Here is a 16,287-nt window from a genome sequence, read left to right on the forward strand (position 1 = left end):
GTCTAAGCACTTGTAAACTTTACTTTTTTATGTATAAGAAGATTAGGTTTGTTAATTATGTGTAAATTTAGAACTTAATGACACTCAGCTATTTCAGAAATCTTAATACAAGAAATTATCAGAGAATGAAATGGAGGTCATAGACTTAGAAAACGACTGGAACATTCTGATTGATCGAGCGAAAGACTCTCCTATAGGATGAGCTGAGGATTCTCTTATGAGATTACACAAAAGATACTTTTCCCATATGGGCGAAAGATTCTCCTACTGGATGAGCGAAAAACTGTCATATGGGATGAGCGAAAGACTCCCACACGGGATGAGCGAAAGCCTCTCTTAGGGACTACCGAAAAAATTGTCCTATCCTCTTTAGACCTGGATTTGCCGGCGAAAGACTTTGTTGAGAGAAGGAGTGCTGACCGGAATGGCCTCACCGGGAAGGAGCGCTGCAAGGGGTACCAACATGGGGGAGAATCCCTAGGAAAGGAGTGCGGCTCGGGTTTCAGCTTCAGTGGGAGATGCACTCGAGTGGTCTCACGTGAAAGCCTCAGGCCCGAGAAAGAAGGGAGCTGCCTAGCGGGAGCGGTGCCAGCGAGATTGATGCCGACGGGAGGATCGAGCGAGCAAGGGGAGAGCGACCTCGCTGGCGAGAACAAATAGAGGTTGGGGGAAGTGTGGCATCAGTTGCTCTGGCCGAGAGGGATGAACGACATGTCGACGATGACAATCGTCGGTGTCGAGAGGAAGGAGCTGCACACGATTTTTTTTCTCGATAGGAGCATGTGTCGGCAGTCGTGAGTGAACAGTGTGGGAGCCCTTACGGCATAAAAAGGGCTTTTATCCCTCTTTTTTTTTAATTTTAAATTTTTTTTTGAATTCACGTGCATCGGTTTACGTGTTGTCCGCTCTTGCACGGAACCCTAGTAATATGAGTGTCCTTCCTATGTAAATTCATTGTTCCCGACGAGCTCGTGTGATCCATTTTGCAATTCAGTTTTTTCTAGACAAATTTGTTGATGGTTAAGGCAATTCGAGCCCGATTTGCATGTGAATGTCCCAATGAAATTTGTTGTCCGTTCAAAGTTGTTTCGCAAACAAATGCCAACTGACTTTCTCCTAAGAAAATTCTAGAGTCTAGCAGAATGTCACCAATCACGTGCCTCTTCAATATGCACCGGAGGGTCATAAATAGTTGTCTTGCAGAATGAGAATCAACACATGCATCGAGCAATGTTTCATAGCGTTCAAGTGGATATCCTACACTTACAACATAAAAAATTGATGCCAACACATTGCTCATGCAACTCCTAACTCGAGCCTCTGCTACCTACGAATGTTATTACAACTCTCCGCTACGAACTATGTGACCATCCATGAGACACAGCTCAAGCGGCCCCCAACTTCAACCATTACGACCTACAAATATTAATACAACTCACTACTACTGCCTACATGGCTCGCATCTTATGTCCCCCTCAACTCCGACCTCTGCGGCTTACAATTGTAGCTTCCTACCGTATCCTATGTGAACAACCAACTCTAATGAAGCATACATCTACGCCGCAAATGTATAAGTACTATCATGACCTTCAACTAAGGACTCTAAGACAACCTGGGGCTACAACCACTGTCAACAAAATTCACGGCTGACTAAAACATCCAAAGTAATTGAATGCGACCTTCACGTCATGTTATAACTATATTATAAATCAACAAGGATCAACTTTGTAGCTCAATCTTCCATAATTTAGAAGAAAAGTGAACCTATGTACTTATAATTACATAGTGGATTATTCCAACTGGGCTGCGCCCTGTGTTTTTTCCCATTTACATAGTTTTTCATGTTAAAAAAATCAACGCATCTCCTCCTACTATTCTCTTTTTATATGAGTGTATGTTAAATTCTCATACAACACTAATACGATAATTCATTACATGCCATCACGAATTCTCAAGCACATCTATATTTAATTTAAACTCGAGTTCAAACTTGATTAAATAATTAAGATTAAGCTCTGGTTAAGGGTGGCTCGAGCTTGACTCGACTCGTATACACCTCTATTCTATGCTGATTTCCTTAATCAAACATTATTTTTTTAGCATTTAAATGTTTTAGCAGCCTTAAAATTAAGTGATTGTATATACTGTAACTATCAACAAGAAACTCAAAGCATTCAAACAGCCCAGACGACGGCCGGACGAACATGACGTCTTATCACTTTACTGCCAACCGTGTGGTCAGGAATCAACCAACACAATATGGCGAGAGATTTAAACGATAGGCCGTGCGGACAGTCCCGACGATTGGGAAACAACAAAGAACCCTTGATCACGACTAATCGATCGACTCTCCTTTATCGCAGTGGACGAGATCGACATTTAACTAGGCGCCTCGGCGAACAAACCCGTGGTATGGTCGTCACTCAACAAATCTCCTTAATCGACCGAAGTAGAGCAAGTCGACTGACCAAGTTAACGTCATATTAAAATTCAAACTGCAATAGCCATTTAGTATGAAATCCATACAATTAATTAGAGCATAAATTGTATTAAGAACGGTTTCCATAACTGCTCCATCCTTTTTATGACTATAGAAAATACACTCTTACATATAAGAAAATATGAATAAAGAGACTTTTACTGATTCTCTCTATAGAAAACACTTCAGTTACTATACTCTCTTTCTTTCTTTATTCTTTCACTCAATCATAAACTCTTGGGGCTTTTTTACAAACGATAATTTAGCATCCAACATCCTAAAAAACAAAGTGGTGAGCGCGGATAGGCCACAGATGAGAAGTGGAAAAGACTGCGAAGGAGAAGCTTCCCAAAGTGAGATAGCAGCATGGGACCAAATAGGATGCTACAAAACTAGACATCCATGAACAAGCCCAGGGCTTAAAAGTCTAAATGACCCTCATGATGTAGCAATTCCAGATCCCAGGGCAGCAATCACCTAGAGGAATGACCAACCACCCTGTTTGGAGGCTGAACCTCAGGTGATCCATCTTCAAAGGCCCCCGTCGTCAAACCCGCTTACTCTAGACAACCAAGTCAGCAACTAGTGAATAGAGGGACAAGGCGAGTTCAAACACGCTGACATTGGTGCATCTGCACAAGCAAAAATACGATGGGAAGAGCGAATACAAGTGCTTATATGGTCGTTCGAAGGATGGGCGTTCACTCGCCAACGGAAAGAGGCAATACTGCCCGCCCAAGCTAAGGATCCCTTCACAAGATTCTTACAAAGGTGGGTCCATCGGATCAACCGCATAACATCGTTTGAATTATCCGTCAGTCTGCTCCAGATCGACGACCCTTCAATGTGTCATCTCTTCTTAACCACTCTGAAGGAGTCGGTCCTTCAGTGGATCAACGGTCTGCTCACCGAAACCATTCCAAGTTACGATGAGTTTAAGAGACGCTTCGATACAAACTTCTCAAAAGTACAGAAGCAGAGGAAGACTCGGACACCCTGCCTAAGCTCAAGCAAGGAGAAAATGAGAGTCTGTGAGAGTACATCAGCCGCGTCCAAAACGAGATGCTCGAAGTTAGGGATCTCAAGCCTGATATAGCTGGAACAAACTTAAAACGAGGAGTCTGAAGTGAGCAGTTTATGTATGACCTAAACCTATTTAAACCCGCTACTTTTGATGAAGTATTGGAGATAAAAACAAGCACAAACTCACTGAGGAAGACCTCCGGGACTCTCCAAAGGGTAAGTCGGAGTCATCTGACCATTCCTCAAAGAAGCAGAAAGAATGAGGAGAACCGCATAAGGCAAAAGACAATCAACCCTCTATTGGTCACCAAAACATTAACTCACGGTCTCGGGATTAGCAAAGGAATGACCCAAGAAATCATGAATGGAAATGATGCTCTGATCAACGACTGACCCAGTATTATGAACAATCACATGTCTAACGAGAAATGCAAGGTTTGACTCCTCTCAACGTGTCAAAGGCTGAAATTGGTCAGATCATCCAGATAAACGACTATTTTAAATCGACCCAGCCATAAAAGTTGGCCCCAGCCTTACGAGATCCGAATAGGTACTGGCGGTACCATCGTGAACATAGCCACGACACAAAGAAATGTAGTAACCTCTGAAACTTGATTAAGGGGCACATCCGCGCCTAGAAGCTTGAAGAGTTTGTTGCAGTCAATGCACATACACAGCGGCAAGGCAAGATTGCGGTAGGAGAACCCTCAAACAGATCAGACCAGGTCATTTTAGGGGGAGGACCTCGGCCCTCAGGCAGAAAGAGACAACATTCGAGGGAGATAGGCTCCGGCTTCCAGTATACATGTAACCATTTGCAAATTGTCTTTACAGATGAGGATCTCCCACCAAAGGAGAGCCCCTATAATGGAGCAATCATCATCACAACACAGATTACCAACAATTAGGTGGGCAATATTCTTCTTAATACAGAGGGTTCAGTCAACATCTTGTTCAAAACGGTGTTTGATAAGATCGACCTAAAGACCGACCGATTGACAACTCCGACCAACCCATTGTTCGGATTTTCTAGGGAAAGGAAGGAGGCACTAGGCCTCGTCGCCCTAACCATCTCTTGGGGAGAACGCGAGAAGTAGTACAGAGGTCTTTCTTGTGATGACATCCCTGTCGATCTATAATGCCATCTACGATTGACCACTCCTGAACAACTATCGAGTCATAGCTTCCACCTACTATGTGGCGGTAAAGTTCCCAGACGTCGGGGAGGTGATGACGATTTGAGAAAACTTGGAGCATTCTTGAAGCTGCTATTTTTGAGTGGGTTCGAACATCGACCATGAACCACATGACATCTAAATCAAAAGGGAAGGTATCTCGAGACCAGCGAGGCCATCCTCCAGGTATCTGTCTGACGAAGAACTCGATAAGGTTTTTCTAACCAGTGAACATTTTCGTACAGGGTTCAGGAACGAACTGATACATGTGCTTTAGGAGTGTCGGGAGGTGTTTGCTTGGACCACAATGGAGATGTTTGGTGTTTCAATCGACACGAAGTGCCATTGGTTGAACATCAGCCCCTACTCTCGACTGGTCCAGCAAAAAATCCGATCGACTGGCATGACTTTAGCCTAGCCAGCTTGACCCATGAACCAAAAAGGTGGTGCGTCGGATGAGGGGTGTATTAAACTCACCTAACTAGGTTCGCTCAGATGAGCCTACCAACTCAGATGAATCGAGAAAGATAAGTGCATCTCTCAGTTTCGAGACAGTTGACGTGGACTCTAGCAAGTAGTTGCTTGACCTGATAGCCGTCCGACCAAACAACAACCTAACTACATAGCCACCCGACATAACAACGACTTAGCCGCACCTGTGAGCATTATGAATGACATTCACATATGGACAAAAATACCTCCGTTGTATCTAGATATTCTAGAGGTGCACCATGTAAATGTACAAAAAATCATTCCTATAAATATATGGCATATTTCATAAATATAGGTCGCACAAATTTACCGTTCTTTAGTGTGATATTGCTCTCCCTCTCTCCCTCTCTCCCTCTCTCCCTCTCCCTCTCACTCTCATCCCCTATGTTAAGTCTATCTGAAAATAATTTATATTGATGCATAATTTTCTCAATGTAATTAAATAAAAATTCACCTATGTAATATGAATATCTATAATAACTTATGCGATAAAGTAATAAAGTCTAATAATATTTATATACAATCAAGAAATCAGTTGTATAAGAGAATTAAAACACATGTCAAAACATAAAATAATTAAAATAAAACTCGAATGAGATGAATATCCTCATCTAATTTCATTTATTAGGTGCGGTCGTCCGTAGGTGCGGATGCCCAGAGACGAGGCGGGACCCACACTCTCTCCTCTCACTGGACGTCATTCAGGTCCAAATTCCTTCCATAAAAACCCTCTTTCCCCTCGCAGCTTCTTGCAGCTTCCAACCATTTCCGAACAATGAAACCCGGCGGCGATAACTTTTGGCCGGAAATCAGTAGCCGCAGCACCACCAACGCCGGCGATGGTTCCAGCATCGAGCACTCTGCTAAACGGCGGCGCGGCCGGCCAATTGGCTCCAAGAACAAACTAAAACCCCCCGTAATCATCACCTGCGAATCCGAACCCGGATCCGGATCCGCCCTCCGCACTCACGTTCTCGAAATCTCCGCCGGCCTCGATGTCGCCAAATCACTCTCCGACTTCTCCCTTCGCCGCCGATTAAACCTCTGCGTACTCGCCGGCTCCGGTCCCATCTCCACCGCCACAATCCTGCAGACCTCCCCTTCCTCCGCCGCCCTAACTTTCCGCGGTCGATTTGACCTAATTTCTCTCTCGGCAACGTTTCTCCTCCTCGGCGGCAGAGAAAGGAACATGTCGGTGTCGTTCGCCGGGCCGCAGGGGCAGGTGGTGGGAGGCGCGGTGGTGGGGCCGCTTGTTGCGGCGGATAAAGTGATGGTTTTGGCGGCGGTCTTTTCCGATCCAGTGTTTCACCGGTTGCCGGAAGAGGAAGGGGAGGTTTCGGGATCTGCGTCGGGAGAGGAGGTATCGGAGGGGAGGTGAAGAAGAGGAGGGAGGCGGAGGGTCGAAGGGGTTACGCCGTTTATGGGATTCAAACGCCGGCGGAAGATGATGGCGGCGCGTTGAGGTTAAGAGATGACTGCGTTTGGGTTCCGGCGGCATGTCGGCCGGCGTGCTAGTTTTAATCTGGGACTTATGAGTCTATTTTTAGTTGAAATTTGATAATTTTGGATTCGTGTATTTTAAGGATTGTATGTATTGGAGCTTGGAAGTATGTATTAAATGGCAGGATGGCTGAAAATAATATATAAAAATACATATGATGTTCGATCTCCATCGTCCACCTACCACTTAATTCTTATCTATTTATATATCATGTGCTTAAAGTTCAATTTTTACATTAATTTTTTGAAAATTAAAATGATGATATTTTTGATAGGATGTGAAATATTTGAATGATATAAATATAAAAAAATAAAATTTAGATATTATATATATATATCTATACCTAAGAATCCGGTGGTATGAATGTAAATTTATAATTTTATTTTAATATTTTCTAGAAGTTACATTTTTATTTCTATTTTTTATATTTTCGTATTTAAATATTATTATGTTAACCCCATCTTCAATAAATATTATTGGCTTTTATTTTACTGAAAACCCACATTGCCATGCTTTTATTTTTCGTATAATTATATTTTTCCAATTTTAAGAGCTCATTTCTGCTTGTTAGTAATAATTTCTCTTCGTCATTTCACCATCAAGTCTCTTTATCATTATACAATTAATTTCTATTTTTGAGAAATTTAAAATAATTATCTAAATAAAAAATAAGTCTTATCTAAAATTAATTTTGACTCAACTAAATAATTTTTTTCTTTTTGAAATAAAAAATGAAATTGGAAAATCTTCAAACATACCACGCAATTTTTATATATTTACATGTTTAACACTTAAACTTTTATTTTTATATTTAGATAAATTTACACATATAACAAACATCGTCTTATGTATTTGCATATATCACACCTAAATTTACATATTGGCATAACACAAGATTTCGAGATAATATTTTGAATAAGGAATGGCAAAGTAATCCGCAGCTCAAATTACAACAAACTTATAGTCAAAACCGACCGACTTGATGAAATGAACTCAATGTTATCATGGTTGGCTCAACCGAACTAAATCAAGCCCTGATAAAGTTGCTAAACAATGTTTGAAAGTTTTTTCAATATATTTGGAAGATCAAACGTATGTCAAATCTGACGAGTTATAGTCGAATCGAGCACTCAACAAGATAAATCAAACGAGCCTAAGATCACTCAATTCCGACATCGTTAATATACTCAAATGTTCATTAAATGTTATTTTATCTTAGAAATCTTTATGGATCGTCCGATCAGAGTGAATCATATTCATGCATTAATATCACCCGTACCTCTATAAATAGAGACTCACATCTCTCATGAGGGACAAGAGCTTAAAGTATTGAAGAAAACTCGAGGATAGAAGTAAAAGATACTTATTTTTCAAATGTTTTGAATGGATTTAAAATTAAATATTAAATTATTTTAATAAAATTTAAATAATATAATAGTTTAATAATAATAATATTTTTATGGATTGAATATGCATAATTAAATATTAGAAAACTTACAAGATTCAATAAAATATTTAATTGATGTGGTCCCACATTAAAGCTTTATTGATGTGGTAATTTACAAGAAAAATATCAAATAGAAAAGGTACCACTCTAATTTATTACATTATAAATACTCGCAATGTGAATGTAAAAGACTCCCCCTGACTTCCGATGTGAATATAACGTCATGAAATAAACGTCACATATGATTAAATAAGTCCAATTAAACACGTTGGACATATATTGTTATTTCGGCAAACTCGTCCAAAAAATATTATGCAGAGAGTCCGGGCACAGCTCAAATATTTTGTCTTTAGTCCGGACGCAACTCGTCTGGATGATAGACATGATATAGGGGGGCGGAACGGGAGTTTAGACCTCCGCTGCATGTTCGGACTCCGAACATAATATTTTCTCCGTCTTTTTATCCTTTCTGAGGTTTTTCACATAAAAATCGAGATTTCTCATCATTTTTAGTCCTCATTTTATATGTGTGTGTTGAATCTTTGTCTAATGTTAAGACATTAGATTATTATTCTACGCTGCGAATCTTTCAGCACGTGGCAAATGTAAGAATTAAAGTTCGAGTGTTATATATCTCATCGCTCTTACATTGGTTCGACATCACATATATGAGAAAAATTTTCCTAATAGCTTAGAACAGTTTAAAAACAAGAAATTCCTCACGGCTTGTGGGGGAATTTTGGCTCGCTAGCTGAGCTCAACTTAGTTCAAGCTAAAATCGTGCAAACAAATGAACCAAAAGTTTTTCTAGCTGATCACAAATAAATTCGAGCAAATATTGAGCCGAACACAAACAGATTCATTACAAGTCTAATGTGAGCACGGGCATATTTTGAACAGGAGTTAATGCAAACGAGCCGAACACGAACAAAACCTCAGCCCGCTCATACTCGGCTCGCTTGCACTCCTAATTGAAGCCCTTTGCATAAATGATTTTGAACTTATACTAGATTGATCGGATGACCGGTTCACAATTAAATCAATCGGTCCATTCTAATTTTAAAATCACGAGTAACATATAGATTGAAAATAATTTGAATATTCTATAATAACGGAGATTGGCTGCTCATCTTTTTCTTAAAAATAATTTTTATTTTATTTTTTGCATGATGAGCTATTTAATATTTAACATAAAAATAAAATTCACATCAAATTTGATCAAATATGAATCACAAAAGTCAAATCAATATTAAGGAGACGAATTTTTGATAGAAATATAAATAAAATTAAATAAAAATAAGGGAAAATTACATGCACAGCACCCTAAAAATAAATATAATAGTTGCCTCAATATTGGGGGTTGCTTTACAAATTTTGGCTTGGAATATCATATACTTCAAATTTTCCCTAACCCTATGCTCTTAAGATATTAATTAATATAACATGTTATTTATTGTGTAATTAGCTTTATCCGACCATTATGAATAATAAAAAATAACTTATAAGTGATTTGGAGATCGCAAAAAAACTGCACGAACTCGTCCGAACCAATAAGGAAAAAAAAACAAACGACTGAAGAGGTCGATGAACCTTGGGATTATTGACCGACGATAAAAAATGACGAAGGTCATGATAAAGTTGAACTTAATCTAGGAGGATATGCTGTCATAGTTGATTGAGATGACAAAGGGGCAGTTAGAGACCCAACCAAAACTGGTATTTGTAAAATAGGAAATCATCACCGTACAAAGTGGTAGCTATCAGCTTCACCAGTATCCCAAAGCTTGATGGTAGGATTGAAGACACTAGTCTCCTATAACAGATTGACGTCCTCTAGGGTCATTCATGATCGTTCGTTCAGAGCAACCAACCCAAAATTTTGCATAGAATAGCAAGGAGCCATTAAGCAGAGTGCAAAGGCAAAGAATTGGGAGGCCGAAAGAAAGAGAAAAAAGAGAAAGAAAGTGTGATCTCACCAAACTTGTGCCCTATATATATATATAACGAAGATATATATATATATATATATATGAAAATGGAAGAAATCTAACCATCGCACAAGGGTAAAAGCAGAATACAATAGTCATTTCTATCATGAGCTGGCCGTGGTATCACATCGACACAAAAAAAGTGAAGAAAAAATTTTATTCCAAAAATAGACTTAAAATTATAATACAAGCATTTAAAATTAGTCTGAAACAAAATTCTTTACTTTTGTTGCTGCTTCGACCAAGACATGCCCCAGTTGAAGCAACATCTTAGATAAAAAATCCCTATCATATCTAAACCGACCCAACCAATTTGACTCATCTTGGACATGGACCATCAGAGATCTCTCGCAGATGTCAAATAGTTCTTAAGAATAAGTCAACATCACCTCTTCCATCCTTTTCACCTTTTCCACACAAGTCGATAGCTCAAGCATCTCCTCACCTTGTTGGATCCATGTTGACTAAGTGAATGAACTCTCAATCTCATCCATACGACGGGCAAACAACCTTGAGGACGTCTTGAGTTATTTTAGCTTCTTCTTCGTGTCCATCAGAAGGGACGTGAAGGTGATCAACCCCACCATCTTGCTTAAGAGTCGATTGTGTTCTCTTGTCCCATGGTCTAATGTTATTGTCACCACATTCAGTTTCTCACATATGCCAATCAAAGCTAGATTGTCATCTTGAATTACCAATTCCATCTCATCGACATTAAGATACATCATAAAATAAAATAGAACTTCAACAAAGATTACATCTCATAAATAAAATTTAAGCCCCTCATACTTGAGAGCTGATCTAACTTAGATCTAATAATCCAGAAAGAAAGAGTATAAAGAAGGTTCGCCCGCTGTTGAAAGGATGTGAGTCCAACTTAACCGATCAAATGAAGCTGTTCGAGTTAAGCCAGCAATGCTAAAACTAACCATGCCATGAGACGAATAAGAAGATGATCGAATGATCCGAGCACGAACCATTCTATCAAAAACAAGAACTAAAGAGCATCTAAGCTAACCACTATAAAAAATCTAACCCGATATGGTATCATACCCTTTATTAGAGTCTATCTGAGAGAAGATCCAACTCCACATCATCTCCAGCCATCCCATAGACGTCCTATAAGCTCTTCATTATGAATTAAGAATCGATAACCGTGTCATATTAGCCGATCGACCCATACTGATTAAAGCTCAGCTGACTGAGTTAATCCTGTCAACTCAAAGCCAAATAATTAGCTTAGTTGGTCGAGCCAGAAAGTAGTATGACTACAAACTTATACATGTAAAAAATCAGAAATATCTTAGTACATACACTTTAAAGTAATGCAAAAATGTAATATCATCATTGTACTCTCTTTTATTTATGAATAAGGCACGATGAAATATGATTGTCCATTTGATAATTCTAAAAATCTATTTCTCCTTTTGAAAATAAAGGAAGAAATGCACACCAATCCTATTATGAAAAGGCATTGCAGTTAAATCCCAAAGCAAGAGGAAGAGGGGTGAATGTTAAACAAATGTATAAATAAGAATCAAATCTAAAACGTTTTAAAAATAAGTTGAAAAATCTCATAATTTGATCCAATTTATTAAAATAAAGACAACCATCTATTTTCTTAGAGGAAAACTAAACCCCTATCATAGAGATGGAGAACCTCAGTTGCCGCTCACCTCCATTATATCGAATCCATCCATCTAAATGAGGACTTTATGAGGAGCTAAAGAAACAAGAGGACAAGGATGAACCCAAAAAAAAAAAAAAAAGTCTATTCTCATAGCTTGACCTTTGTGCAAAGAAAGGGCCCTTATAAATTTGTGCAAGCAAAAGAAAGTTCAAGAAAAATAAGGAAAAACTATTGTAAAAACTCTACAACTCCAAAAAGCTCTGTGGCTACACTTAAATTGCATTGATTTGTTATGTTGCTGACTATTGTTGTGACTACAACATCAAGTAATTTTTAACATTTATAAAAAGATCCCCTCTTCTGGGATTTAGAAAGCACTTACAATAATACATGCTCATCATTAGAGCTACTGAAAAACAAAGGGGTCATGTTGGCTCACTTTAGTTTTTTATTATTTTTATCTAATTTATATTTTGATTTAAAATTATATAGAGGAGGTCTCTAGTGAACGGTGGGTGATGGGTGTCTATAAGGAGTTATGAAGAGCGTTTATAGTGAGCGAGCAATTAATAGGCGGTGAATAATAGGTGAAAGTAAGAGATGGTTGATGCAACTCCCAAGTCCTAACTTTGTAGCATGCATACATTATCAGAGTTTACCGTTAAAACATATGTGACCAACTATGACCTACGTGACTAATAGCTCCTACAACTTCCTAATGCGGTCTCTGTGGCCCACCGACGCTTCTGAAGCAACTATCTACAGCTTACGTGGACAACCACTAAAAAAGTTTTTCAACTACGGCCTCCACTGTCAACAGGTGTTATGACCATCATCTACAACATTCAGGATGGACTAGCCTTCATAGTAATCGACTACGACCTTTGCGGCCTGCGGCCTGTTACAGCTATTACTGCTGAACTGACATTGTACATAAGCATTGTGATTTCATCCTCTTTAATTGAAGAGAAGAGTGTGTCAATGCATAGCATGATTTTCCGTACCTTACCAGTTTTATTTTATTAGAACTTATTTTCATCTATAGAAAAGAAATAAAAAAATGTCATTCCCACCACTGGTGTACGGCGACACCTTCGTCCCGGAGTTTGCCGTAAAGCGCGAGGCACTCCCAGTACGCTCGCCGGCTCTTGGCCAACCCTCTCCCTTTCTGCCATTGGTTTCTGCACTCCAGGAAGAGCTCGTCGACGAGCCTGATCGCCCTCCCCTTCACTATTTCCTCCACCGCTTCCACCTCCGCTTTCATAACCACAAAATCCTCCTCCCGCACATTTCGCCACAGCCATTCCGTCATGCTTCCCGCTCCACCAGATGTAACGGCGGGCGAATCACCGGTGCTGATTGCATCGTTGACGTCCACTCGAATGATCTCGAAGTCCAGATTTCTTGTAGGGTATCGTCTCGCGAACCAGAGTTCGCTACCGGGCAACGAATACTCGTCGGCGGTAGTCAGCCAATGAGTCTCCGAGCAGATCGGGAAGGTACCGAGTCAGATGATGAAGTTGAAGCCGCCCCTTCGCCGGGGGTTCAAGCGCCACGTCCTCAAGCATGTTCAGCATGTTCACTGCTTCCTTTTTGGCCTCCGATACTGCGAGAATTCTGTTTGTTTGCCGGTGACGTTGAGGGTCGGAGGGGCCCCCGAGATCTTCCGCATGGCGATTACGGTGGAGGAGAGTCGACTGATGTAGACGATCTGGAAATTGGGCGGAATGCGGAACGGCTCATTGGCACTTAGGTCGACCTGGACGGCTGCGATGCCGCCTATTTTGAGGGCGATGTCGGCGAAACGAATGCCGGAATTGTCGCCGGAGACGAAGACGAAATCTTGTGTTCCGGAACCGATGGCGTATGTGCTGTCCTCGACATTAATCCGCTCCACCCGGTTCTCAACAACAGTTGAAATCTGGGAGGAATGATCCACATGGAAAACGGCGCGATTGGCGTCAGGTGTGAGAAGCTCAATGCCATTGAGGCCGCGGAGAAGCTCCGGTAAAAGAGAGACCTCCCATTTTTTCATAGCTGGCCCTTCGCCTGCGTGGTACCAGCGGAAGCAGACGATGACGGCAAGTATGGCTGCTCGGGCTACGAAGCAGAGAAAGCGTGTATATGAGAAGCGGACCATGATCTGATTCCAGCCGGGCTCAACCGCACTGCCGAGCACCTCTATCCACCGGATCGGCTGTGAATATTTCGTCGGAAGGAGAAGAAAGAAGAAGAAGATAGAAAAGAAGGAATGATTGGACGGCAGAGATTTAGCGGGTGCAAAAACGAGCAGCGGTGTGATTACCACCCACGAGGGCCAAACGAGAGCTATGGGAACGAAGGCACAGAAGCAGAAGCTGTTTCAAACGCATTGTCTCCATCGTGGTCATTTCCGAGGTACTTCGACGGGGGGTCATTGAATCAGCTCATATTGCTCTCCACCGGCGAGCTGAAGGGCCGGAGAGAAAACCAGAGAAAAGGCTGTTTATTTTCCTTTGAGGGAGGAAGACGAGAAGGAATAGTGGTGTTTAATAGCGAAGGAGACGATCTAAGTTTGGGGTTTGTTTCTAACGGCTTCTCACCGGTGGCGGCAAATGGCTCAAAGGTCTGTCCTCCACCCATACTAGCGTGTAGAAACCGTGTTCTTTTCTAAGTTGATCATGGCCGTTCCTTTCTCTGTTACTTGATATTTGCATTGAGATTGATGTCAAAAGTCTCCACTAATTTTTATTCTTAGGCTTTGTTAGGCACAGCTGCAGCAGCTAAACTGCCTCAGGAAGCTGCTGCGGGGAAGTAGACTGTCTGTTTATTGCAGCTGTGTGAAAACAGTTGTAGGTCAGCTGTTTCTGAAAAATTGATAATTCTGCCCCTATTCAGTAAATTTATTTGTAATAATGATAGGGAGCACAACTATCAATGTTAGGGAGCACAAAATGTGTAGCCACTAATAAAAATAAGATATCAATGCAACAATAGAAACTAACACCATTATTTAAGAAAATTGTGAGCAGTAATTAGACAAGCAAGAACTCGAATAACTTTCATGATGGCTAGATAGAAGACTCAATTAATGCCTAAGTAAAGAGGGCAAACTCTAATCTAAAGTATTAATATATAGTCCAAACAAAAAATGAAGCAAGTTAATTCCAACATAGTTCTTTTTTTTTAATAGAATTAAATAAGTTACGTAAGGTAAATGAAATTAGAAGGCAGGAAACTATTTTATCAAAGCAGAAGCTGCACAATATAAACAAATTATAAACAAAGAAAGTAAAAAAATAAGCAAATAGCACAAATTGATAAAGCAAAATCAATAAATATTAGGTGGACGTAGAAAACCAGACATTGAAGCAGGAGCATTAGATGCAACTTCCTTGCTCCAACTTCACTGAGTGTGATCCTCAGACAAACTTCCATTACCCAAGCCACGACCCTTTTTACCTGAAGTAAGGTCATTAGTCCCTTATCATCAAGCTTCTTCCAATCCTGTCCCTTCTCAGCCAACACTTCCTCTTTGGGGCAAGCAAGTCCAAATGGATTTGAATCCTTGCTATTAACGATTAAAGTAAATTTACCATGACCATCCGTATTGTCGTTGGCCAACGAAACCGCCCGAGACTGCAAAACAAGCCTAGGTCGCCCACCAGCAATACCATTTACTTCCTCCTTCCTCCCTTAGCTATCTGAATTTGTTCTAGAAACATCATCCCTCTTTCTCCCCCACGTACCTGGATCCGCCGGAAGGTCACACTCGGTAGGGCGCGGGGCAGCTAAAGAACGTGGGAGAACTAACGAAGATAAAATTAGGGATACATGAGTAACAAAGTAGAGTGGTAATGCACGCTGCCGGGTCTCACCCGCAGTCGGCTTTTCGCCCAGATTCACGGTGGCCGCGAGCTAAACGCAGCGCCAAATAGTGTCTTTCCATGACCTCCCGCCGCACCGCGCAGAAGAAGTCGCGCCAACGAGCCCTTAGCAAGTGTTGAATTTGAATCTGTTCGGTAGATCGTATTCAAGGAATAGAGCGTGAGAGATAGAGAAATGAGAGAGAGAGAGAGGAGGAGGAGGAGGAGTTCCCTCGATCGGGGGGGGGGGGGAAGTGTTTACGGGCTCATGAACTTATTTTATTCCATAAAATTAGAGGTTACAAAAGATGATTGCCCCCAAAAAAGTCTCCCCTTTAACCTCATGAAGCCTTCATATTTACAGAAGATATGAGGGGTAAAATGTACAAAAATTAGAAATTTGGATATGTTTTAAAGAGATAAGCAAAGAGCATTTTATTCCTTTTTATTTCGACCGTTGGACGTCTTGAGATCGATGCGGGCTTTCATGTCCATGTTTCTTTGCCTTGGTCCTGATAACGCTCAATACATAAGAAATTAAGTGGCTTATATGTGAATTTTTTGAAGATGATGATCGCTTTAGCGTGGTTATATGTCTAGTCGAAAGAGAGAGTGGATCGACCAACTGAAATGAGATGACCAAGGGAGAGAGCTTGGTCGGCCGACTGAAGTGAGGTGACCAATTATTTGATTGTCTCGAGATATGT

At 40.7% G+C, this 16,287-nt stretch overlaps 2 protein-coding genes across 2 annotated transcripts; one reads left to right on the forward strand and one right to left on the reverse strand.

Moving 5' to 3' along the window:
- Window positions 1–5,824: 5,824 nt before the first annotated feature.
- Window positions 5,825–6,844, forward strand: LOC110028960 (AT-hook motif nuclear-localized protein 17-like). The gene has a single exon (XM_020731043.1). It carries the CDS (start codon window positions 5,945–5,947, stop codon window positions 6,545–6,547), a length of 603 nt encoding a protein of 200 aa, XP_020586702.1. The 5' UTR covers window positions 5,825–5,944; the 3' UTR covers window positions 6,548–6,844.
- A 6,300-nt stretch (window positions 6,845–13,144) lies between these two features.
- On the reverse strand, window positions 13,145–14,009 carry LOC110029020. Its single transcript, XM_020731129.1, has one exon. It carries the CDS (start codon window positions 13,873–13,875, stop codon window positions 13,315–13,317), a length of 561 nt encoding a protein of 186 aa, XP_020586788.1. The 5' UTR covers window positions 13,876–14,009; the 3' UTR covers window positions 13,145–13,314.
- Window positions 14,010–16,287: the final 2,278 nt, after the last annotated feature.

Source organism: Phalaenopsis equestris, unplaced genomic scaffold, assembly GCF_001263595.1.
Source record: "Phalaenopsis equestris unplaced genomic scaffold, ASM126359v1 Scaffold000540, whole genome shotgun sequence".
NCBI classification, from domain to species: Eukaryota; Viridiplantae; Streptophyta; class Magnoliopsida; order Asparagales; family Orchidaceae; genus Phalaenopsis; species Phalaenopsis equestris.